We start from the raw sequence: 26,370 nt of genomic DNA on the forward strand, positions 1-26,370 counted from the left end.
TATGGGGGTGCGTGAGCCGAGACTCACTGCCAAATGCAGCATGCTGCGATTCATTCAGCATACCGCAAAGGCATAAGAACTGAATTGCAGATGGACGCTGCCCCATAGTTTTGCTCTAGAGTGCGAGCAATCTGATGTTTTATCAGCTTGCACTCATCCGTGCAAAACGCAAGTGGACCCGAGCCCATAACAGAATAATTCTGAGCTCTACAATGTGCTTTGATACTTTTCCTAAAAATCTATGAATAAATTGACAATTGGGTGTTACTAGTTGGGGGCATGTCACTACACAGCCTCACACCATCCAATCACTGCTAACAGAACCAGACCGTGCAGGGACACGCCCCTGAGTAGAGGAAACGGCAACACCCAATTGTCAATTTATGCATAAATACTTCGGAATAACGGCACAACATAGACACATAAGAAAAGCTGCAGAATGTTTATTTCATAGTAGTGTAGGGTACAAAACCTTATGAAAAGCTGTAAAGATTACAATAAACTTAAAAGGGCTGAATCCAATAAAACATCATTCGGTGCGAGCAGAAAAGATTTTGGCCCTAATTAATTAAGACTGACGATTTATACACCAGGGTTAACGAATAATGCTGGAATAAGATGCACCAAATTCAATAGAAGGTGAATACCTCTTAATGAATGAATCTGGTGCATTCTACAACTGCTGTGCTTCGCTACATCCCGTATCAGCTCTAGCCACCTTGATAGCAATAACCAGAACTGGTGTAATAACATCCAAAGATGCAAATTTTAGGAAATGTTTAAGAATGTTACCACGGAAAACTAGTAAACGTCTTGATAAATGGGGGCCTTGCAGCAATATTTCAGAGCCAATTGACAGACACGGCCTAAAGCGGGCTTTACACGCTGCGACATCGCTAGCCGATGCTAGCGATGGCGAGCGTGATAGCACCCGCCCCTATAGGTATGCTGATATGTGGAGATCGCTGCTGTAGCGAACATTATCGCTACGGCAGCGTCACACGTACTTTCCTGCTCGGCGACGGCGCTGTGACCGGCAAACCGCCTCCTTTCTAAGGGGGCGGTTTGCTCGGCGTCACAGCGACGTCACTAAGCGGCCGCCCAATCAAAGCAGAGGGGTGGAGATGAGCGTGTCGAACATCCCGCCCACCTCCTTCCTTCCTCATTGCTGGCGTGTGGCAGGTAAAGAGAGGTTCCTCGTTCCTGCGGCGTCACACGTAGCGATGTGTGCTGCCGCAGGGACGAGGATCAACTTCTCCCAAGCGATAGCATCGATAATTGGGAGCGGACCCCCATGTCAACGAGGAGCGATTTTGAACGTTTTTTGCAACGATCCAAAATCTCTCCTAGGAGTCACACACAACGAGATCGCTACAGCGGCCGGATGTGCGTCACAAAATCCGTGACCCCAACAAGATCACTGTAGCGATATTGTAGCGTGTAAAGCCACCCTATGTTTGCCTATGAATGCACACAGCTGATAATGGGGCTGGGTATGCCATGTCAGTAGAACCCCTACATTTCATTATGGCACAACAAATGTTAACATAAGACAAAAGTGAGGCATGAGGGTCAAACGAGGGCTCGGACACCTAAACTACTTGATTCATGTCACTTCTCTTTTTACCGTTTCTATTAATTTTCGATTTTCAATAAGCTGCCTCTTGTCTTTGATCTCGTTGGATGCTACCCATGTCTTTATTTGGTCCCGCAATCTCTGCAATAAAGGTTTGAAACATTACCAAGGTATTGGGGTTTTTTTGTCCCCCAAAAGACATTTACAGTATGGAACCAGCCATGCGAGTATCTGTCCTGCGATCATCATCCATCCGTTACAAAATGTGTGCGTTAAACCAACCTGTAGTTTCTTGATCTCCTTCTTCAAGTCTGCTTCATATTTTTCTTTCTGATTGGCATTTGCTGCGTTGTGTAACTACAGAGAAAAAAAAAGAAGGGAATTTTGTTTACTTACCGTAAATTCCTTTTCTTCTAGCTCCTATTGGGAGACCCAGACAATTGGGTGTATAGCTTCTGCCTCCGGAGGCCACACAAAGTATTACACTTTAAAAAGTGTAACCCCTCCCCTCTGCTATACACCCTCCCGTGCATCACGGGCCCATCAGTTTTGGTGCCAAAGCAGGAAGGAGGAAACTTATAAATTGGTCTAAGGTAAATTCAATCCGAAGGATGTTCGGAGAACTGAAACCATGAACCAAAGAACAATTGAACATGAACAACATGTGTACACAAAAGAACAACAGCCCGAAGGGAACAGGGGCGGGAGCTGGGTCTCCCAATAGGAGCTAGAAGAAAAGGAATTTACGGTAAGTAAACAAAATTCCCTTCTTTGTCGCTCCATTGGGAGACCCAGACAATTGGGATGTCCAAAACAAATCCCTGGGTGGGTAAAAGAATACCTCGATAAAAAGAGCCGAAAAACGGCCCCTTCCTACAGGTGTGCAACTGCCGCCTGAAGGACTCGCCTACCTAGGCTGGCATCTGCCGAAGCATAGGCATGCACCTGATAGTGTTTTGTAAAAGTGTGCAGACTCGACCAGGTAGCCGCCTGACACACCTGCTGAGCCGTAGCCTGGTGCCGCAATGCCCAGGACGCACCTACAGCTCTGGTAGAATGGGCTTTCAGCCCTGAAGGAATCGGAAGCCCAGAGGAACGGTAGGCTTCAAGAATCGGTTCCTTGATCCACCTAGCCAAGGTTGACTTGGAAGCCTGCGACCCCTTACGCTGGCCAGCGACAAGGACAAAGAGCGCATCAGAACGGCGCAGGGGCGCCGTGCGTGAAATATAGAGCCTGAGTGCTCTCACGAGGTCTAACAAGTGCAAATCCTTTTCACATTGGTGAACTGGATGAGGGCAAAAAGAAGGTAAGGAGATATCCTGATTGAGATGAAAAGGGGATACCACCTTAGGGAGAAATTCCGGAACCGGACGCAGAACCACCTTGTCCTGGTGAAACACCATGAAGGGGGCTTTGCATGACAGTGCAGCTAGCTCAGACACTCTCCGAAGTGATGTGACTGCCACTAGGAAGGCCACCTTCTGTGAAAGGCGTGAAAGAGAAATATCTCTCATTGGCTCGAAAGGTGGTTTCTGAAGAGCCGTTAGCACCCTGTTCAGATCCCAGGGTTCTAGCGGACGCTTGTAAGGAGGGACTATGTGGCAAACTCCCTGCAGGAACGTGCGGACCTGCGGAAGCCTGGCTAGACGCTTTTGAAAAAACACAGAGAGCGCCGAGACTTGTCCCTTAATAGAGCTGAGAGACAAACCCTTTTCCATTCCGGATTGAAGGAAGGATAGAAAAGTGGGCAAGGCAAATGGCCAGGGAGTAAAACCCTGATTAGAGCACCAGGATAAGAAGATCCTCCACGTCCTGTGGTAGATCTTGGCGGACGTTGGTTTCCTGGCCTGTCTCATAGTGGCAATGACCTCTTGAGATAACCCTGAAGACGCTAGGATCCAGGACTCAATAGCCACACAGTCAGGTTGAGGGCTGCAGAATTCAGATGGAAAAATGGCCCTTGAGACAGTAAGTCTGGACGGTCTGGTAGTGCCCACAGTTGACCCACCGTGAGATGCCACAGATCCGGGTACCACGACCTCCTCGGCCAGTCTGGGGCGATGAGGATGGCGCTGCGGCAGTCGGATCTGATCTTGCGTAATACTCTGGGCAGCAGTGCCAGAGGAGGAAATACATAAGGCAGCCGAAACTGCGACCAATCCTGAACTAACGCGTCTGCCGCCAGAGCTTTGTGATCTTGAGACCGTGCCATGAATGCCGGGACCTTGTTGTTGTGCCGGGACGCCATTAGGTCGACGTCCGGCTTCCCCCAGCGGCAACAGATCTCTTGAAACACGTCCGGGTGAAGAGACCATTCCCCTGCGTCCATGCCCTGGCGACTGAGAAAGTCTGCTTCCCAGTTTTCTACGCCCGGGATGTGAACTGCGGAGATGGTGGAGGCTGTGGCTTCCACCCACAGCAGAATCCGCCGAACTTCCTGGAAGGCTTGCCGACTGCGTGTGCCGCCTTGGTGGTTGATGTATGCCACCGCCGTGGCGTTGTCCGACTGAATTCGGATCTGCCTGCCTTCCAGCCACGGCTGGAACGCCTTTAGGGCTAGATACACTGCCCTTATCTCCAGCACATTGATCTGAAGGGAGGACTCTGGCTGAGTCCAGGTACCCTGAGCCCTGTGGTGGAGAAAGACCGCTCCCCACCCTGACAGACTCGCGTCCGTCGTGACCACAGCCCAGGATGGGGGTAGGAATGATTTCCCCTTCGACAAAGAAGTGGGAAGAAGCCACCACTGAAGGGAGGCCTTGGCTGCCCGAGAAAGGGAGACGTTCCTGTCGAGGGACGTCGACTTCCTGTCCCATTTGCGGAGAATGTCCCATTGAAGTGGACGCAGATGAAACTGCGCAAATGGAACTGCCTCCATTGCTGCCACCATCTTCCCTAGGAAGTGCATGAGGCGCCTCAAGGGGTGCGACTGGGCTCGCAGGAGAGATTGCACCCCTGTCCGTAGTGAACGCTGTTTGTCCAGCGGAAGTTTCACTATCGCTGAGAGAGTATGAAACTCCATCCCGAGATATGTCAGCGATTGGGTCGGTGTCAATTTTGACTTTGGGAAATTGATGATCCACCCGAATCTCTGGAGAGTCTCCAGAGCAATGTTCAGGCTGTGTTGGCATGCCACCCGAGAGGGGGCCTTGACAAGGAGATCGTCTAAGTAAGGGATCACCGAGTGTCCCTGAGAGTGTAGGACTGCTACCACTGTTGCCATGACCTTGGTGAAGACCCGAGGGGCTGTCGCCAGGCCGAAAGGCAGCGCCACGAACTGAAGGTGTTCGTCCCCGATGGCGAAACGCAGGAAGCGCTGATGCTCTGGTGCAATCGGCACGTGGAGATAAGCATCCCTGATGTCGATTGATGCTAGGAAGTCTCCTTGGGACATCGAGGCGATGACGGAGCGGAGAGATTCCATCCGGAACCGCCTGGTTTTCACGTGTTTGTTGAGCAGTTTGAGGTCCAGAACGGGACGGAAAGATCCGTCCTTTTTTGGCACCACAAACAAGTTGGAGTAAAAACCGTGACCCCATTGCTGAAGGGGAACAGGGATCACCACTCCTTCTGCCTTCAGAGTGCTCACCGCCTGAAGAAGAGCATCGGCTCGCTCGGGGGGCGGAGATGTTCTGAAGAAACGAGTCAGAGGACGAGAGCGGAACTCTATCCTGTAACCGTGAGACAGAATGTCTCTCACCCATCGGTCTTGGACATGTGGCAACCAGGTGTCGCAAAAGCGGGAGAGCCTGCCACCGACCGAGGATGCGGTTTGGGGAGGCCGAAAGTCATGAGGAGGCCGCTTTGGGAGCGGTTCCTCCGGCGGTCTTTTTAGGACGTGACTTAGACCGCCATGAATCGGAGTTCCTCTGACCCTTCTGTGGCCTGTTGGACGAGGAGAATTGAGACTTGGCTGAGGGCCGAAAGGACCGAAACCTCGATTGTACCTTCCGTTGTGGAGGTCTGTTTGGTTTGGACTGGGGTAAGGACGAGTCCTTTCCCTTGGATTGTTTAATGATTTCATCCAATCGCTCGCCAAACAGGCGGTCGCCAGAAAATGGCAAACCGGTTAAGAACTTTTTGGAAGCAGAGTCTGCCTTCCATTCGCGTAGCCACATGGCCCTGCGGACTGCCACTGAATTGGCGGATGCTACCGCTGTACGGCTCGCAGAGTCCAGGACAGCATTCATGGCGTAGGACGCAAACGCCGTTGCCTGAGAGGTTAAGGACACAACCTGCGGAGTAGATGCACGTGTGACTGCATTAATCTCAGACTGACAAGCTGAGATAGCTTGGAGTGCCCATACGGCTGCGAATGCCGGAGCAAAGGACGCGCCGATAGCTTCATAGATGGATTTCATCAGGAGCTCTATTTGCCTGTCAGTGGCATCCTTGAGTGATGCACAGTCTGCCACTGCAACTACAGATCTAGCCGCCAGTCTAGAGATTGGAGGATCCACCTTGGGACACTGAGCCCAACCCTTGACTACGTCAGGGGGGAAGGGATAATGTGTGTCATTAAGGCGCTTAGTAAAGCGCTTATCTGGAAAAGCTCGGTGTTTCTGGACTGTATCTCTGAAGTCGGAGTGATCAAGAAACGCACTCCGTGTACGTTTGGGAAACCTAAAATGGAATTTCTCCTGCTGAGAAGCTGACTCCTCAATCTGAGGAGTTGGAGGAGAAAGATCCAACACCTGATTGATGGACGCTATAAGGTCGTTTACTATGGCGTCCCCTTCAGGTGTATCAAGGTTGAGAGCGGCGTCAGAATCAGAGCCCTGATCTGCCACCTCCGCTTCATCCTCCAGAGAGTCCTCATGCTGAGACCCTGAACACTGTGATGAAGTCGAGGGAAGCTCCCGGCGAGCCCGCTTAGGCGGTCTGTGACTGCGGTCCGTGTCAGAGTCCTCACCGTGGGACCTATGAGTCACCCCAGGAGCACTTCGCTGCGCCGACCGAGGGGGGTCTGAGTGAAAAGGTTCAACAGTGCCCGGGGCCTGTGTTACAGGCCTGGACTGCAAAGCTTCTAGTATCTTAGCAGACCATTTATCCATAGACTCAGAAAGTTTGTCAGCGAATACAGCAAACTCTGTCCCTGTCACCTGGACAGTGGTAACAGGTGGTTCCACCTGGGCCGAGGGTCCCACCAGTGGCAGCGGCTCCGGCTGAGTGAGTGTCACAGGGGCCGAGCATTGCACACAATGAGGGTAGGTGGAACCTGCAGGTAGCATAGCCGCACATGAGGTACAGGTTGCAAAGTAAGCCTGTGCCCTGGCACCCTTGCTTTTTGCGGACGACATGCTGTTGTCTCCTCTTAGAGCAATCAGAGAGGGTATATAGCCAAGCAATAGTGCGGCCGTACAGAGTAAATGTATACAATATAAGCATATAAATATACACTTCGGCACCCAGGGGGGTAAGCACCTAGTAACAGGTGCGGCTTACCAACCGCCCTCAGCGTTTGTGTGACCACCAGACTCCCTGCCTGGGCTCCCAGAGCTGTGGAGCTCGTCTCTGAAGTGCTCCGGCGTCAGAAGTGCTGATAGAAATGGCTGCCAGCGTTCTGAGAGGAGGAGGGAGCCGTGGGCGTGCCTTAGAAAGTGCGGGAATCTGGTGCCCCACGGTGCTCAGTGAGGGGGGAGGAGGATACTAAGTATGCTCCAGCCCTCAGCGCTGACGTCCAGTGCAGCGTCCCGCCCTTACCCCTGACTGGCAGGCCCGGGGGCGGGAATATGTGGTACTAGGCCGCAAAAGCCGGGGACTCAAGTTATAAGCGCGGCCGGCAAACAAGCGCGGTCAGCGCGGTAGTCCCGGCGCACAAACACAACCAGCAGCTGCTGCAGCGTCCAACAGACAGGCGCTCTATGCGACGTCCCCAAGGGGACACAGAGTACCTCAGAGTAGCAGGGCCTGTCCCTGACGATACCCGGTCTCCTGTCCAGCAGATTCCCCCAGGGGCTGCGGAGGGAGCACGGTCCCAGTGCCTGGTGACCGTTTAGGATCCCACTTCACCCAGAGCCCCTAAGGGATGGGGAAGGAAAACAGCATGTGGCTCCAGCCTTTGTACCCGCAATGGGTACCTCAACCTTAACAGCACCGCCGACCAGAGTGGGGTGAGAAGGGAGCATGCTGGGGGCCCTGTTATGGGCCCTCTTTTCTTCCATCCGATATAGTCAGCAGCTGCTGCCGACTAAATTGTGGAGCTTGCGTGCATGTGTGCCTCCTTCAACACAAAGCATAAAACTGATGGGCCCGTGATGCACGGGAGGGTGTATAGCAGAGGGGAGGGGTTACACTTTTTAAAGTGTAATACTTTGTGTGGCCTCCGGAGGCAGAAGCTATACACCCAATTGTCTGGGTCTCCCAATGGAGCGACAAAGAAATCAAGAATTAAAAAGAAGCCATTTCCAAAAAGTGGGCGAACCTGGCATAAGAATTACCCTGAGATGCATAAAACTTTGTGATGTTTCAAATCGTTTCATGGCAAAATTCTGGTGAAAACTGTTTGAATTATGGCGCTTCGGTTTTTTTTTTTAGTGTATTGTTCCTACATTAGTAGTAGTCAATTGGCGCAACAATTTTATTCCACCATTTTCCGCCGCTATTGGCATGGGAAAAGTCTAAGCGGTGCCAGTGATCTGCTGGGAGATGGACACAGCACAGATGTCACCGACACTGCTCAACCCCACACCGATAGAAGGACAGGGGACGCATTGTTCAGACATCCAACAGGGTGTCCCCACCCCCCGGTACCAATTTTGGAGAGAATGACGGAACACCAACTTCAGCAACGGAGATTGAGGCAACTTGATGGAGCGCATTATTATACTTTTGTACATTAAAAATTACATGCATTTTTTCGGCATTCACACGCCACTGTGTGGTAAAGGACAAGCACCCATGGACGACATTGTCTACTGTGGGGCTGGAAGAGGTTTGTTATGTACATTTAGTTACTGTAAAGTGATCAGAATCAGAGGTCGCCTCCATTCCTAGCCGTCAGCGCAGATGACAGTTACAGCCCCTCTGACGCTGGTGGAGCGGTGGGCCCAAGTGCCACGTACGGCTAAATATCAGGCCCATATACTGTGGAAATGGGTAAAACAAGATTCCACTTTTATTTTCGTGATGCAGTTTAGTGCTACAGGACCCTAAAAAAGGTTTAGGCTGTTTAGGCCCCAAAACCGGCTTGGGCCCTGTTGCTCAATTTTTCAGGGGAAAGATGGCCACCAGTCACCAGGGTTGGTGAGACATGATTCTGCAGGACCTGGTCTCCATCCGACAAGTCAGTCTGTGGCGGCTGGATAGGAGCCCTGAGAATCAGCTCTTACCTGACATGATCCGGGGCTCCTTTAATGAAGCAGCCCTGCCCCAATGTCACTGTTGCGGCGTGACATCCATGTGACCTAGTGCTGGACTTGCTGAGCATAAAGAAGAGTTGCGGATGCTTGGTGGTAAGAGGCGGTTTGTACGAGTGGCTCAGTTGAAGGACCAGATGATCCGCACCAAATCTATTGGTTTATGTTGCTTAATCTGAGGCAGGAGGACTCCTGAGCTCACAGCATTTGCCTCATACTTCCCCTGATTAATAGTGATTTTTTAAAATGCAAATTTTGTTTTATTTTACCTTTTGCCAAATATCTTCAAACTGCTCCACCCCTTCTGATACCTTTTTCAAACACCGATCAATCTCGCCTAAAAATAGATAAATGAATGAATGAAGTTTTCTTCTTGTATTGATCAAGTCTTAATGAGACAACCCTTTTCATGGAGGCGGAAATTTTGCACCGCTGACCATCCCACCATACAAATGCACCTTTCGTACAGGTGGGCTTGCATGGAATTAGGCTGCTTTCCCACATCCGTTTTTTGCTGAGCGGCACAATACGGCGCTCTACAGAAAAAACGCAACAGTTTGTTTTTTTTTGCCGCCGGTTGCGGTTTTCCCGCATAGACTTGCATTAGCGCCGTATTGTGCCGCATGGCCTTGCGTTGCGTCCGTTTTTTGCCAGATGCGGCATATTTAGCCCATGTGGTGACCGGATGAAACATTGCCTGGCACTTTTTTTGTGCGGCGAAAAAAAAACGCATTGCGCCGGATCCGGCGCGATTCACAATGCAAGCCTATGGATGCCGGATGCGGCAAAAAACGCATCCGGCCGCCGGATGCATTTTTTTGTACTGCGCATGCTTAGTATCAAGCCGCATCCGTCAAAAACCGGACGGGCCGCATGGAAAAACGTATGCAACGGATCAGTTTTTTTCACCGCATCCGTTGCATAGGTTTTTGAGCCGGATTGTGCCGCTCAGCCCAAACCGGATGTGTGAAAGCAGCCTTAGCTGCCGATTTGTGGGCCATTCTCCGATAGTAAATGTAAACCACCTCTCCCCCTGCTTTTCCTATCTCACAGCACAGGAAAGCCAGGGAAGGTATGGTTTACATTTAGCACTCCATATGCAACTGAGGCCGATATCTTGGAAGCAGGAGGAACGGGCCACTGATCTGAGCAAAGGAGGCAGCAGCTAAGGGGGACATAGAGGGGAGATGAATAGTCACTTTCAGTTGCAGGGCGGAAGGTCGCTCTAAACACCTATCCTAAGGATTAGCCGTCAACCTCAAGTCATAAACAATCCCTTTAAACCAGTCAATGCCTGGGGATGGAGCAGTGTTACTCACATAAACACTGCACCCATTTTTGGCATGCAAAGGCAGATTTTTGTGTACTCACCGTAAAATCTTTCTCTGAGCCTTCATTGGGGGACACAGGACTATGGTTGTGTCCCCAAATAAGGCGAGAGAGAAATGTATTTTTCTTTCTCGCCTCATTGGGGGACACAGGACCATGGGTTGAGGGATCGCAACCCATGGTCCTGTATCCCCCAATGAGTGTTTCGAGAAAGATTTTACAGTGAGTACACAAAAGTCTTCCTTTATTCAACTACTGTGATATATTCCTGCGGATCACAGGACATTGTCCCTGCTTAAAAAAAAACCAGTATAGGAATTTTCACATTAAAACCAACTAGGTATATACCCTCCAGTATGGAGAAGGCCGAAGACAATAGTGCTGCCGAATGCTCCAGCTTTGAAACCAAGCCACTTACCCTGTAGTTTTCTCTTATCCGCCATGTTTCCTTCACTAGAGATGGGTTTTCTTCATACTTTATAAAGGCAGGATGCTGTGAAATAGAAGAAAAGTCTGGATTAAAGGTCAGTATCCGAGAAGTTAAAAAGTATTTAACAGTGTATATTCAGCAAAGATCTGATGCATTTTATGTGGATCCCCTTTTGCTATGTAAAGCACTGTGGACTATGTTGGCGCTATAGAAATAAATATTAGTGCTAATGATCACTATTGTTAAGGCCAGACTTCACTTATTAGAAGAAGAAAAAAAAAGTTATTTCATTTTGTAAATCGCAGCGTCTGAATGTGAACAGCGGCTGATTCTTGGCTTCTTGGCTTTTACCTTTCCACTTGCTCAGCAGAGGCCGAGTGACTTGATCACACAGACCTGAGAGATACCCAGTGATCGCCTGACAAAAAGAGAGAGACAAGGATCCTACTTAGCTTTCCTTTCATAATATCGGGATAGTCTTCATGGTGCGGGGACGGGGGGAGCAGGCGCACCTGCTGAGATATACCTACCTACTTAGCAGGCAGGATCCTACACTTGAAGCTGCAAGCAAGAGAAAATAGCTATCAGCTGAGGTCATTTCTGGTTCCTGGCTTTCTGGAAAAGTGCTGGTTAATTGGCATTGATGCTACCGTCGTAGAGAGAGATATAGGTGCGACTATTAGGGGAACTAGCTGAATGCCGAAAATTTTACCTTGCAGAGACCACAAATATTACCATGAAATGCACTATAATAACCTGAAAAAGGGACGGATTATCATGCGGCTTTTACAGTGGAATGATGAACCACGGATTGCAATGCCGGGTAACGCCGCCGGGTCTCTTCACACAGGTAAGGAGACCCAGCGGCTGGGCCGGGTATTGCAAGCTGAGCATAGTCACTACAAAATGCATAAAGGCTACACTGTGAGCAAGGCCCACAAAACTGACAATCCACAGCTGCTGCGAGTGCGTGCACAAGATCCCAAAAGTAGCATTGGAAAAAGTAGATTTTGGGTACTCACCGTAAAATCTTTCTCTGAGCCTTCATTGGGGGACACAGGAAACCATGGGGTGTATGCTGCTGGGACTAGGAGGCTGACACTATGCAAATAAGAAAGTTGGCTCCTCCCACGTAGTATACACCCACTGACCGGAGCTGAGGAGATCAGTTTTTGCTTAGTGTCCGAGGAGGTTGGACACGCAGGGGCTGCTCTCAGCCCCTCAGGTTTTTGCTTTTATTAATGTTTTCCCTTTGTTTTTCAGACACAGCTCGTCGGGCGACAGGGTGTAATCGCTCACCCTGCTCTCCCACATAGAGACCGGTCGCACAGAGTGGGGTCCGTCCGCCACTACTGTTGTCTTCCGTGTCTGTCTGGCAGTGTACCCGGCCCCTCCAACACAGAAGAGTGTTCGAGGTGCATCTGCAGTGAGGAAAAGGCGACGTCGCTGATAAAGGCGGAGGGTCCTGCCCCCCCTCCCCAAACTCTCTCACTCCCGAGCCCGATTGTGGGGTAGGAGGACGAAGACCGTACCTGGGATGGAGAGGTACCCTTCCGGTCTCCCTTTAACTATGCCCGGGACGACTGTCGAGATGTCTTCGCTCGCCTTCCAGGATGGATCCAGGATCACCTCAGGACAAGCCCCTGCGTGTCTAACTTCCTCGGACACTAAGCAAAAACTGATCTCCTCAGCTCCGATCGGTGGGTGTATACTACGTGGGAGGAGCCAACTTTTTATTTGCATAGTGTCAGCCTCCTAGTGCCAGCAGCATACACCCCATCGTTTCCTGTGTCCCCCAATGAAGCGATAGAGAAAATGAGCTCTTTTGACTGTGGAGTAAAAAAATACTGCATGAAGGGATGACCTCAATATTTAGTTTCAGGAGCACAATGTTCCTCTGACTCCTTTGGGGGGGGAAGAAATGCACTCACGATTGACTGACAGGTCTAATCAGTATCATTGTCGCACCGCTGTGTGCTCTTCCACACTGTGGGCAGAGGTAGCTTTACCTCTGCAGCTGGACGGATTCTGTGATCTGGCCAGGTTCAGATCTGGTATGATCTGCGTTTACAAGCTCTGTTGGAAAGGGCTTGTATGCACCGCACTCCCAGACAGGAAGCCTGGCCATTGCTGATAGACTACAGGAGGTGGCTGGTAATGTGGGCAACAAGCAGGAAACAATAGAATTAGAAGCAGCGTCATGCTGGAGAACAGAGGTGAGGATTTAATAACGGTACACACACACACACACACGCCTCATACACACACACACAGGCCTCTCACACACACACACACACAGGCCTCATACACACACACACACACACACACACACACACACACAGGCCTCATACACACACACAGGCCTCATACACACACACACACCTCATACACACAGGCCTCATACACACACACACAGGCCTCATACACACACACACAGGCCTCACACACGCCTCATACACATACACACACACACACACCTCATACACACACACACACACACAGGCCTCATACACACACACACACACAGGCCTCATACACATACACACACACACACACCTCATACACACACACACCTCATACACACACACACACACACACAGGCCTCACACACACAGGCCTCATACACACACACACACACACACAGGCCTCACACACACACACAGGCCTCATACACACACACAGGCCTCATACACACACAGGCCTCATACACACACACACACACACACACACACACACACACACACACACAGGCCTCATACACACACACACACAGGCCTCATACACACACACAGGCCTCATACACACACACACAGGCCTCATACACACACACACACACAAACAGGCCTCATACACACACACACACACACACACAGGCCTCATATACACACACACACAGGCCTCATATACACACACACACAGGCCTCATACACACACACACACACAAACAGGCCTCATACACACACACACACACACACAGGCCTCATATACACACACACACAGGCCTCATATACACACACACACAGGCCTCATACACACACACACACACAAACAGGCCTCATACACACACACACACACAAACAGGCCTCATACACACACACACACACACACACAGGCCTCATACACACACACACACAGGCCACACACACACAAGGCTCATACACACACACACACACACACACACACACACGCCTCATACACACACACACACAGGCCTCATACACACACACACACAGGCCTCATACACATACACACACAGGCCACACACACACACACACAGGCCTCACACACACACACAGGCCTCACACACACACACACACACACAGGCCTCACACACACACACACACACACACACACACAGGCCACACACACACACACACACACACACACACACACACACCCTGATTCACCAAAGCTTTTATGCTATAAATAAGGGTAAGTTTTAAAAAGTCACAAAACGTTTGCCTAAACTTTGATGTTTGGCGGTATCTTACTCCTGTCCCTGACTAGAGTAAGGTTAGTAGCGAGGAGCAGAGAGCCCTACGCCACTTCTGATTCATTAAGAAGAGAGTGCTGCGAGGAGGTCATCAGAGCGCACAGTTTCAGTGCAGGCGCGCTTTGGTCCCTGATACATCTTGGAAGTGTAGGGATAAATTGGCTTCTGTGGAGTCAGGAATCAGAGCATGCCTGCATTGGCACTGTGCGAGTGCTGATAAGCTCCTGCAGTGTCAGTGCGCACACGCAGTCTACACACAGAGTCTAAGCAGCTTTCAACCTGGGTAATCCAGATCTGGGAAAGTGCTCTGTATGCAAATTGGAGGGTGTAACGGTGGCCATGAAATAAAAGTTGATTTCTCTGCCACTCGTGCCCTAAATAAATGTTAATTACTTTAATTTCCATTTTGGGATGACAAACTCCTTTTTATATTCCCTTTCTACATCCCATGAGGACTCTCATTTCTGTTGGTGTTTTGTGCTTATATTTTGATACAGTACTGCTTGTGTGATATGCCCTCCATAAAACTTGGATGCTTTTCCCCCTTTCCACACAATGATCTACCAAATACAACCTTCCCCTTCCTCCCATCTGATAACTATAAGGCCAGGAACACACAAAAGTATGCAAAGTAGTCAGTTTTTCTTCTATATTGTCATCCATATACAATCCATATGTCCATTTTATATACATCCATAATCAAATCAATAAATGAATTAAAAAAAATCCAAAATAGTCTCAATAACTGCAATGGAATTGAAAAAACAGACTGTTTTTTTTTTACCCACCCATATACTTATAATGGCCACGTCTGATCAGCAAAACTATTAAAGTAGCGCATGGCGTGATTTTTGCACACAATCTGTCCATGTTTAAAAACATTCAACTACTACATTAACTTACACTTGTTACTGTACATGCCAGCTGTTACAGCACAAGGACCAATTATACGCTGATCTGAACCAGCTTCAACGCAGACAGAAGGGAGCTGGAAGGCCAGAGACGTGTGTCAGAAGCAGCAGAATAGCCGGCTATGTTGAAGGAGTTACACAGACTATACCACAACAACAGGGGTAGGACATTTTTAATGAAGGCTAGTCAGAAATTTGCATTCAGGAAACAAAACCATAAACATGCCAAAGTGTTCGCAGCCTTTAAAACTAACGGGAACCAATGTGCTAGGTTTGAGGCCACACAGCACGTCACTATGCAGCTGGGGTATAGGCTCTCCAAACACAATGATGCTGAAACTGCCAGTGTTGTAAAAGAACGAATCATCCAAGATGAGTCCACGACTCTACTCTAGTGCTATCGGGTAGGAAGTTGGGGACAAATGTCCCTGCATGAAGCACTGGCTACTTGTATGTATTAGAATATTAGCACACAGTTCTCCATTCTCAAAACTAAGATGATGCAGAACAACAATACTACCGCAAACTCACCGTCTGTTGCGATTTTAGGCTCACGGACAACAGTTCTCCCAAGTGCATTGGTACACCACCTGCCTACGAAAAAAAAGAAACAGGATTACTGGATGTTACTTAGGAGGCATCATACAATGCGGCCCTATATAAAGATACTGATACAAGTTAATCTGCAATGTCACATAAAAAGTAACACTAATGACACATTGTATGTATTTTGTATTTACAAATCAAATGTGATCCAGCGAAACATCAGATTGCGCTCGGACTACTGTTAAGTCTAGGGGGCAACTCCCATGTCAGAGAGTGGAGTGTGGAGAGTGGTCTTACATGAAGCAATTCCTCCCCCCACAAACAAAGTTTGATCAGAGATTTGGAAGCACTCGGCCATGCAAGTGTATGCGTCTGTGGAAATCATCGGTCTGCACTGGGATGACACTTAGTGATTTCCGCGGGGAGAAATTTTGTTCTCCATCTTCTTCTCTTCCAGGAGAATCAGATCACACTAAGCGGACACTCTGATCAGAGCCTGATGGGAGTGTCATCAGCATAATCAGTCCAATTCTCTAGGATAGGAGAATCTGTAGCTGTCTGCCCCTATCCCAATTCTAGTCCTCTTAGCCATCAATGAATAGAACAGTATTTTTGATCCTGATTGCAATAGATACAACCAGGAACTTTTGTATCCATCATATATACGGTAAGTTCTGGGGAATCGATATAAAAGGCCAAGTCCAAGTCAGTAATCTGTACCCGCTATAAGGCAGCCCTACGAACCACCTCTGCACGCCTGGCTCTTCTATTGATTAGCCGGCCTGGCGCAATGTCACATGTGCAGCAAAAACACAACGATGGCATCGTGCTAGGCCGGCTAATCAATAGAAGAGCCGGGGATGTCATGGGTCAGATTACAGATGAACCAACTGCAAGTAGAAAGTCTACACTAAACAAAATACCATAGAAGGTAAAGTTAAAGGGATATTCCCATTTTCAATGATGGGTTGGTGATTGAACCCCCCCCCCCACAAAAAAAAAAACGAATTATAATAATTCCTCCCCCCTCTTGACAATGTGCTCCATTTTTGTGTCTATGGTTCACTCCCTTGCCAGCTAGCGCTGCAGTCTAGCGGCAATGGCCAAACATGTTCAGAGCTTACAAGCTCTTTTCTGTTGAGCTTGTAAGTGCTGCTATGAAGCTGGAGTTGCCTGCTTGCTCACGACTCGGGCCAGCTTCAGTGTCGGGGGGGGCGTCTTCAAGGCGGGTTCATATTTCAGCATTGGAAAGCGCACAGTTTGGCTCAGCGGCGCCTCAGGTCTGAACAGTCAATCAAGAGAGCACCCCCCTAAAACTCCCCAGAAATCGTAGAGCAGTGAGGCTGGTGGGGGGATGTTGCACTCCTCAATTCTTTTATTTAATGGCTGATGGATGTGTGGATGGAGTCTGAGAGCGATAACGGCCCCCAGCTCTGGCCGATATATTGCCTTGAGCAGAGTAATCCCGCCTGGGAACTGTGGGTTAGTTTTATGCATATTTTTATTTTAGAAAATATCAGCAGAATATAGTAGGGGAATATCTTCTTAACTCCTGTAAACACCACCTCTGGCTTTGGCTCCAAAAACTGAATGAAAAAAAAAACTCCAATAAAATTGTGTGTTTTATAAAAGAAAGAAATAAAAAAAAAAAAAGAGCGGTGGGCAAATCCCCCCAGATGAGAGAATATTTGTCCTGGGAGGAAATTCCCAAAGGGTGGAGGGAGCCCCAATCTCTCACCTAAGACTATGTTCACACTGTGATTTTTGCCATATGGTTAGCATTTGCAGCAGGAAACTTTCCAACATACAAGTTAACGTGTCCACAGGCAAAAAAATATATACGAATACATGGCTTGTTTCCTCCTTCTAGACAGTATACTACCCTCCCCCACTCCCAAGAAAACAAAGCTGGAGTAGATGAGGAAACTATGAAATGTACCTTGCAGGATCCAGTAAAAAAAACAAAAAAAAATGAATTAGGCCTTGTGCGCACTAGGCTTTTTTGCCGCGTTTTTAGCGGCGTTTTTTACCGCGTTTTTGTGCTGAAAACGCAGTGACATTGCTTCCCCAGCAATGTCAATGGGTTTTCAGAAGTGCTGTCCTCACACAGCGTTTTTTTTTAGCTGCGTTTTTGTGGTGACCACAAAAACGCAGCATGTCAATTATTTCTGCGTTTTCCACTGCGTTTTTCACTCATTGAATTCAATGAGATGTTAAAAACGCAATGAAAAACGCATATAGCCGCGTTTCTATGACTAAAAACGCAGCTATAAACGCAAGGGGTGGGCACTACAGTGACGTGTACAGGAAGAGGATTCCTTCTGTTGGTAAACACAGAAGCATGAATCCTCCCGGTACCGTCACCGCTGCTTCCACCTCCCGTCCTGTGCATGTCAGCTCCGTGCGGCGCCATGTACAGGCAGGAGGTGGAGGCAGCGGCGAAAAACAAAGTGAACAGTAGAAAAAAAAAAATGTCATATACTCACCTGTCTGCAGGGTCCCGATGCCATGCCCGCTCCCATCTCCTCCTGGTACCGCCGCTCTGGCGGTGTGCAGTCTCCCCGGGGCAGGACCTTGCTTGCAGGACCTGGCGGTGGATCACCTGATGCAGTCACCTGACGCATCAGCTGATCGCGGTGTCGCCGGCTTTTTCGCGCCCGGCTATCAGCTGATCCTGCCGTCAGGGGACTTCATCAGCTGATTACCGGCAGCGATCGTATAGGATCAGACTCCTGTCCAATCGATCGCTCCAGGAGCTGCCGGTAATCAGCACAGCACATAAGTGAGTATTATTTTTTTTTTTTGCACTGATGCTTCAGCTGATTGTATAACCGGCTTTTATACAATCAGCTGCTGTGTCATGTGATTCAGGCACTTGATCCTGACACATCATCTGATCGCTTTGCCTTCCAGCAAACCGATCAGATGATATTGGATCCTGATTGGACGGCGCGGGACCCTGACCCAGGATTACTGCGGAGGGGGGTTTATTTCAATAAAGATGGAGTCACTAATTGTGTTGTGTTTTATTTCTAATAAAAATATTTTTCTCTGTGTTGTGTTTTTTTTTTATCATTACTAGAAATTCATGGTGGCCATGTCTAATATTGGCGTGACACCATGAATTTCGGGCTTAGGGCTAGCTGATAATATACAGCTAGCCCTAACTCCATTATTACCTAGCTAGCCACCCGGCTTCAGGGCAGCTGGAAGAGTTGGATACAGCGCCAGAAGATGGCGCTTCTATGAAAGCGCCATTTTCTGGGGTGGCTGCGGACTGCAATTCGCAGTGGGGGTGCCCAGAAAGCATGGGCACCCTGCACTGTGGATTCCAATCCCCAGCTGCCTAGTTGTACCCGGCTGGACTCAAAAATTAGGCGAAGCTTACGTCATTTTTTTTTTTTAATTATTTCATGAAATAATTAAAAAAAAAGGGCTTCTCTATATTTTTGGTTCCCAGCCGGGTACAAATAGGCAGCTGGGGGTTGGGGGCAGCCCGTACCTGCCTGCTGTACCCGGCTAGCATACAAAAATATGGCGAAGCCCACGTCATTTTTTTTTTCTTTTTGGGCAAAAAACTGCATACAGTCCTGGATGGAGGATGCTGAGCCTTGTAGTTCCGCAGCTGCTGTCTGCTCTCCTGCATACACTAGTGAATGGAGGATGCTGAGACTTGTAGTTCTGCAGCTGCTGTCTGCTCTCCTGCATACACTAGTTCTGCAGCTGTCTGCTCTCCTGCATACAATGAACATTTTGAAGAAGGAAATGACATCAGACCTTTTTTTTTTTTTTTTTTCATCAACAATCTTTAATGGCATTGTGCACTGATTAAAAACGCAGTGAGCAAAAACGCAGCAAAAAACGCACCAAATCGCGGCAAAAACACGTGCGTTTTTGCCGCGTTTTTTTAGCCGCGGGTGCGTTTTTTAGACAAAAACGCACATAAAAACGCAGCGTGAAAAAAACGCCTAGTGCGCACATACCCTTAGGCTGCTTTCACACATCAGTTTTTTTGCCATCAGGCACAAACCAGCAAAAACATGAAAGAAGGGAATTTTGTTTACTTACCGTAAATTCCTTTTCTTCTAGCTCCAATTGGGAGACCCAGACAATTGGGTGTATAGGCTATGCCTCCGGAGGCCGCACAAAGTATTACACTAAAAGTGTAAAGCCCCTCCCCTTCTGCCTATACACCTCCCGTGCTCCCATGGGCTGCTCAGTTTTGGTGCAAAAGCAAGAAGGAGGAAAAACAATTATAAACTGGTTAAAGTAAGCTCAATCCGAAGGAATATCGGAGAACTGAAACCATTCAACATGAACAACATGTGTACACAAAAAAACAGGGGCGGGTGCTGGGTCTCCCAATTGGAGCTAGAAGAAAAGGAATTTACGGTAAGTAAACAAAATTCCCTTCTTCTTTGTCGCTCCTAATTGGGAGACCCAGACAATTGGGACGTCCAAAAGCAGTCCCTGGGTGGGTAAATAATACCTCATAATAGAGCCGTAACGGCTCCGGCCTACAGGTGGCTAACCGCCGCCTGAAGGACTCGCCTACCTAGGCTGGCATCTGCCGAAGCATAGGTATGCACCTGATAGTGTTTCGTGAAAGTGTGCAGGCTCGACCAGGTAGCCGCCTGACACACCTGCTGAGCCGTAGCCTGGTGCCTCAAAGCCCAGGACGCACCCACGGCTCTGGTAGAATGGACTTTCAGCCGTGAGGGAACCGGAAGCCCCGCAGAACGGTAAGCTTCGAGAATTGGTTCCTTGATCCACCGAGCCAGGGTTGATTTGGAAGCCTGTGACCCTTTACGCTGGCCAGCGACAAGGACAAAGAGTGCATCCGAGCGGCGCAGCGGCGCCGTACGAGAAATGTAGTACCTGAGTGCTCTCACCAGATCTAACAAGTGCAAATCCTTTTCACATTGGTGAACTGGATGAGGACAAAAAGAGGGTAAGGAGATATCCTGATTCAGATGAAAGGGGGATACTACTTTAGGGAGAAATTCCGGAACCGGACGCAGAACCACCTTGTCCTGGTGAAACACCAGGAAGGGGGCTTTGCATGACAGAGCTGCGAGCTCCGACACTCTCCGAAGTGAAGTGATTGCTACTAGGAAAACCACTTTCTGTGAAAGGCGTGCGAGAGAAATATCTTTCATTGGCTCAAACGGTGGTTTCTGAAGAACCAGCAGCACCCTGTTCAGATCCCAGGGTTCCAACGGACGTTTGTAAGGAGGAACGATGTGACAAACCCCCTGCAGGAACGTGCGTACCTGTGGAAGCCTGGCCAGGCGCTTCTGAAAAAACACAGAGAGCGCAGAGACTTGTCCCTTAAGGGAGCCGAGTGACAAACCCTTTTCTAATCCGGACTGAAGAAAAGACAGGAAAGTGGGCAAGGCAAATGGCCAGGGAGAAAAACTCCCAGCAGAGCACCATGACAGGAATATTTTCCACGTCCTGTGGTAGATCCTGGCGGACGTTGGTTTCCTAGCCTGTCTCATAGTGGCAATGACCTCCTGAGATAATCCTGAGGACGCTAAGATCCAGGACTCAATGGCCACACAGTCAGGTTCAGGGCCGCAGAATTCAGATGGAAAAACGGCCCTTGAGACAGTAAGTCTGGTCGGTCTGGTAGTGCCCACGGTTGGCCGACCGTGAGATGCCACAGATCCGGGTACCACGACCTCCTCGGCCAGTCTGGAGCGACGAGGATGGCGCGGCGGCAGTCGGCCCTGATCTTGCGTAACACTCTGGGCAACAGTGCCAGAGGAGGAAACACATAAGGGAGTTGAAACTGCGACCAATCCTGAACTAAGGCGTCTGCCGCCAGAGCTCTGTGATCGTGAGATCGCGCCATGAATGCAGTGACCTTGTTGTTGTGCCGGGACGCCATTAGGTCGACGTCCGGCATCCCCCAGCGGCAACAGATCTCCTGAAACACGTCCGGGTGAAGGGACCATTCGCCTGCGTCCATGCCCTGGCGACTGAGAAAGTCTGCTTCCCAGTTTTCCACGCCCGGGATGTGAACTGCGGAGATGGTGGAGGCCGTGGCTTCCACCCACATCAAAATCCGTCGGACTTCCTGGAAGGCTTGCCGACTGCGTGTCCCGCCTTGGTGGTTGATGTAAGCCACCGCTGTGGAGTTGTCCGATTGAATTCGGATCTGCTTGCCTTCCAGCCACTGCTGGAACGCCTTCAGGGCAAGATACACTGCCCTGATCTCCAGAACATTGATCTGGAGTGAGGACTCTTGCTGAGTCCACGTACCTTGGGCCCTGTGGTGGAGAAAAACTGCTCCCCACCCTGACAGACTCGCGTCCGTCGTGACCACCGCCCAGGATGGGGGTAGAAAGGATTTCCCCTTCGATAGTGAAGTGGGAAGAAGCCACCACCGAAGAGAAGCTTTGGTTGCCTAAGAAAGAGAGACGTTTCTGTCGAGGGACGTCGGATTCCTGTCCCATTTGCGTAGGATGTCCCATTGAAGAGGACGCAGATGAAACTGCGCAAAAGGAACTGCCTCCATTGCTGCTACCAACTTCCCTAGGAAGTGCATGAGGCGCCTCAGGGAGTGCAACTGGCCCTGCAGAAGAGATTGCACTCCTGTCTGTAGTGAACGCTGTTTGTTCAGCGGGAGCTTCACTATCGCTGCTAGAGTATGAAACTCCATGCCAAGATATGTTAGCGATTGGGCCGGTGTCAGATTTGACTTTGGAAAATTGATAATCCACCCGAAACTCTGGAGAGTTTCTAGAGTAGCGTTGAGGCTGTGTTGGCATGCCTCTTGAGAGGGTGCCTTGACCAGCAGATCGTCCAAGTAAGGAATCACTGAGTGACCCCGAGAGTGGAGTACCGCTACTACTGAAGCCATGACCTTGGTGAAAACCCGTGGGGCTGTCGCCAGGCCGAACGGCAGTGCCACGAACTGAAGGTGTTCGTGTCCTATGGCGAAGCGCAGGAAGCGCTGATGCTCTGGAGCAATCGGTACGTGGAGATAAGCATCTTTGATATCGATCGATGCGAGGAAATCTCCTTGGGACATTGAGGCGATGACGGAGCGGAGGGATTCCATCCGGAACCGCCTGGTCTTTACGTGTTTGTTGAGCAGTTTCAGGTCCAGGACAGGACGGAAAGACCCGTCTTTCTTTGGAACCACAAACAGGTTGGAGTAAAAACCGTGACCCTGTTGCTGAAGAGGCACAGGGACCACCACTCCTTCCGCCTTTAGAGTGCCTACCGCCTGCAGAAGAGCATCGGCTCGCTCGGGAGGCGGAGATGTTTTGAAGAATCGAGTCGGAGGACGAGAGCTGAACTCTATCCTGTAACCGTGAGACAGAATGTCTCTCACCCAACGGTCTTGTACCTGTGGCAGCCATATGTCGCAAAAGCGGGAGAGCCTGCCACCGACCGAGGATGCGGTGTGAAGTGGCCGCAAGTCATGAGGAAGCCGCCTTGGTAGCGGCACCTCCGGCGGTCTTTTTAGGACGTGAGTTAGACCGCCATGAATCGGAGTTCCTCTGATTTTTCTGAGGCCTTTTGGACGAGGAGAATTGAGACTTGCCCGCGCCCCGAAAGGACCGAAACCTCGACTGCCCTCTCCTCTGTTGGGGTATGTTCGGTTTGGGCTGGGGTAAGGATGTATCCTTTCCCTTGGATTGTTTGATGATTTCATCCAAACGCTCGCCAAACAATCTGTCGCCAGAAATTGGCAAACTGGTTAAGCGCTTTTTGGAAGCAGAATCTGCCTTCCATTCCCGTAGCCACAAGGCCCTGCGGAGTACCACCGAATTGGCGGCTGCAACCGCCGTCCGGCTCGCAGAGTCCAGGACAGCATTAATAGCGTAAGACGCAAATGCCGAGGTCTGAGTGGTAATGGACGCCACTTGTGGCGCGGACGTGCATGTGGCTGCTTCAATTTGCGCTTGACCTGCTGAGATAGCTTGTAGCGCCCATACAGCTGCGAATGCTGGGGCAAAAGAAGCGCCGATAGCTTCATAGATGGATTTCAACCAGAGCTCCATCTGCCTGTCAGTGGCATCTTTGAGTGAAGCCCCATCTTACACTGCAAGTATGGATCTAGCCGCCAGTCTGGAGATTGGAGGATCCACTTTGGGACACCGAGTCCAACTTTTAACCACGTCAGGGGGAAAAGGATAACGTGTATCCTTAAGACGCTTAGAAAAACGCTTATCTGGACAAGCATGGTGATTCTGGACTGCCTCTCTGAAATCAGAGTGGTCCAGAAACATACTCTGTGTACGCTTGGGGAACCTGAAACGGAATTTCTCCTGCTGAGAAGCCGACTCCTCTGCCGGAGGAGCTGAGGGAGAAATATCCAGCATTTGATTGATGGACGCAATAAGATCGTTCACTATGGCGTCCCCGTCTGGAGTATTAAGATTGAGAGCGCCCTCAGGATCAGAATCCTGATCAACTGTTTCCGCTTCATCAACCCGAGATTCCCCTCGCTGAGACCCTGAACAATATGATGATGTCGAGTGAAAATCTAAGCGAGCTCGCTTAGTCGGTCTGGGGCTGGGGTCTGTGTCAGAACCCTCAGCCTGGGATCTATGAGATACCCCGGGAGGACATTGTTGGTCCAACTGAGGGGGGCCAGGGAACAAAGATTCAACAGAGTCCCTGTGCTGAGATATCGGCCTGGACTGCAAGGCTTCTAGTATCTTAGCCATAGTCTCAGAGAGTTTTGCAAACTCTGTCCCCGTCACCTGGACATTGTCAGCAGGTGGCTCCCCCTGGGCCCCTCTTAGCAGAGGCTCTGGCTGAGTAAGTGTCACAGGGCCCGAGCACTGTACACAATGAGGGTCAGTGGAACCTGCCGGTAGCGGGGTCGTACATGCGGCGCAGGCAGCATAATAAGCCTGTGTTTTGGCACCCCTGCCTTTTGTGGGCGCCATGCTATTATCTTCCCTGAGCAACACAATAGGGTATATAGCCAGAAATCAACTGTGCACCATACAGTGTAAAGTATATACCATAAACATATACTGTATAGTTACACTACTGCACAATGGGGATAGCACCACAGGTGCTGCTTACCACCCGCTTAAAGCGGTTGTGAGGCCACCCAAGTCCCTGCCTGGGTCTCCCAGACTTTGTCCCCCTCTGCTGCGTCCGAGGAGCTGACAGGAATGGCTGCCGGCGTCCTGAGGAGAGGAGGGAGTCGTGGGCGTGGCCCAGAAAGTGCGGGAACTGGAGCCGCACTGTGCACAGTGAGAGGGGTGGAGTATGCAAAGCATGCTCCAGCCCTCAGTGCTGCTCGTTCTGTGCAGCTTCCCGCCCTTCCCCTGCCTGTCAGGGCTGAGGGCGGGAGGAAAAGAGACTAGGCCGCAAAAAGCCGGGGACTCGAGTAATAAGCGCGGCCGCCGTATAAGCGCGCTAGCGCGGAAGTCCCCGGCGCACTACAAGTCCCAGCCGCGCCGCAGTGTTCCGTGGCAGCGGCGGTCAGCGCGGCAGTCCCTATACATAAACACACTCAGCAACGCTGAGTGTGTAATGGCACATTTTAACCCGGTCAGCGCCGCGGTCCCCGGTGCACTAGCACACCCAGCAAAGCTGAAGTGTTGCTGTGCGCGGTCCCCACAGGGATACAGAGTACCTCCACGTAGCAGGGCCATGTCCCTGAACGGTACCCGGCTCCTATCCAGCAGGCTCCACAGGAGTTGTGGACGAAGCACGGTCTCAGTGCCTGGAGACCGATAGGATCCCACTTCACCCAGAGCCCTGAGGGGGATGGGGAAGGAAAACAGCATGTGGGCTCCAGCCTCCGTACCCGCAATGGATACCTCAACCTTAACAACACCGCCAACAAAAGTGGGGTGAGAAGGGAGCATGCTGGGGGCCCTATATAGGCCCACTTTTCTTCCATCCGACATAGTCAGCAGCTGCTGCTGACCAATCTGTGGAGCTGTGCGTGCATGTCTGCCTCCTTCGCACAAAGCATAAAAACTGAGCAGCCCGTGGGAGCACGGGGGGTGTATAGGCAGAAGGGGAGGGGCTTTACACTTTTAGTGTAATACTTTGTGCGGCCTCCGGAGGCATAGCCTATACACCCAATTGTCTGGGTCTCCCAATTAGGAGCGACAAAGAAAAACGGATCCGGCGTCTGTTGCCGCCCAATCCGTTTTTTCCCCCATAGACTTTCATTAGCCCTGGATTGTGCCGGATGGCCTTGCGTTTCATCCGTTTTTTTTGCCGGATACGTCAAAATTTACTTGTCCGGCGGCCGGATGAAACGTTGAAGTCAACGTTTTTGTGTCCGGCAAAAAAAAACGGATCGTGCCGGATCGGCGTGTTTTATAATGGAAGCCTATGGATGCCGGATCCGGCAAAAAACGGATCCGGACGCCGGAACCGTTTTTATGAACTGTGCATGCTCAGTATCACACCGGATCTGTCAAAAAACTGAAGGAACTGATGGCAAAAACTGATGCAACTGATCCGTTTTTTTGCCGGATCCACCGGATCGTGCCTGATGCCAAAAACTGATGTGTGAAAGCAGCCTTAAACAGAATCATTTAACATGAAGGTCTATGGATGACCGATGCCACAGTTGCCATACATCAAAGCCTTAATTACCATATACAGTGCCTTGCAAAAGTTTATTTTGTAACTTTTTTTTTTACATTACAACCCTAGCCAAAAATTGAATTTCTGGGATAAAATAAATAAAAAATTGCCATATGTATTCACCCTTTTGCTATGAAACCTG

General features: G+C 50.0%; 1 protein-coding gene across 5 annotated transcripts in view; it reads right to left on the reverse strand.

The window, feature by feature from the left end:
• The window catches only part of CNOT3 (CCR4-NOT transcription complex subunit 3), a 160,921-nt gene that overhangs the window by 107,859 nt on the left and 26,692 nt on the right, over positions 1-26,370 (reverse strand). For 2 of the 5 annotated variants that reach the window (XM_075329017.1, XM_075329014.1), the window contains exons 2-8: positions 15,630-15,692; positions 11,225-11,255; positions 11,046-11,112; positions 10,683-10,757; positions 9,205-9,272; positions 1,859-1,933; positions 1,628-1,717 (exon numbers count right to left, since the gene is read on the reverse strand). In XM_075329017.1, the coding sequence (XP_075185132.1) occupies positions 1,628-1,717; positions 1,859-1,933; positions 9,205-9,272; positions 10,683-10,707 (258 nt within the window). In that variant the 5' untranslated portion in view covers positions 10,708-10,757; positions 11,046-11,112; positions 11,225-11,255; positions 15,630-15,692. The remainder of the gene's footprint in view (positions 1-1,627; positions 1,718-1,858; positions 1,934-9,204; positions 9,273-10,682; positions 10,758-11,045; positions 11,113-11,224; positions 11,256-15,629; positions 15,693-26,370) is intronic. The other 3 variants (XM_075329016.1, XM_075329018.1, XM_075329015.1) reach the window with 3 other exon arrangements.

The sequence above is a fragment of the Anomaloglossus baeobatrachus genome, chromosome 11, assembly GCF_048569485.1.
Source record: "Anomaloglossus baeobatrachus isolate aAnoBae1 chromosome 11, aAnoBae1.hap1, whole genome shotgun sequence".
In the NCBI taxonomy this organism is placed as follows: domain Eukaryota; kingdom Metazoa; phylum Chordata; class Amphibia; order Anura; family Aromobatidae; genus Anomaloglossus; species Anomaloglossus baeobatrachus.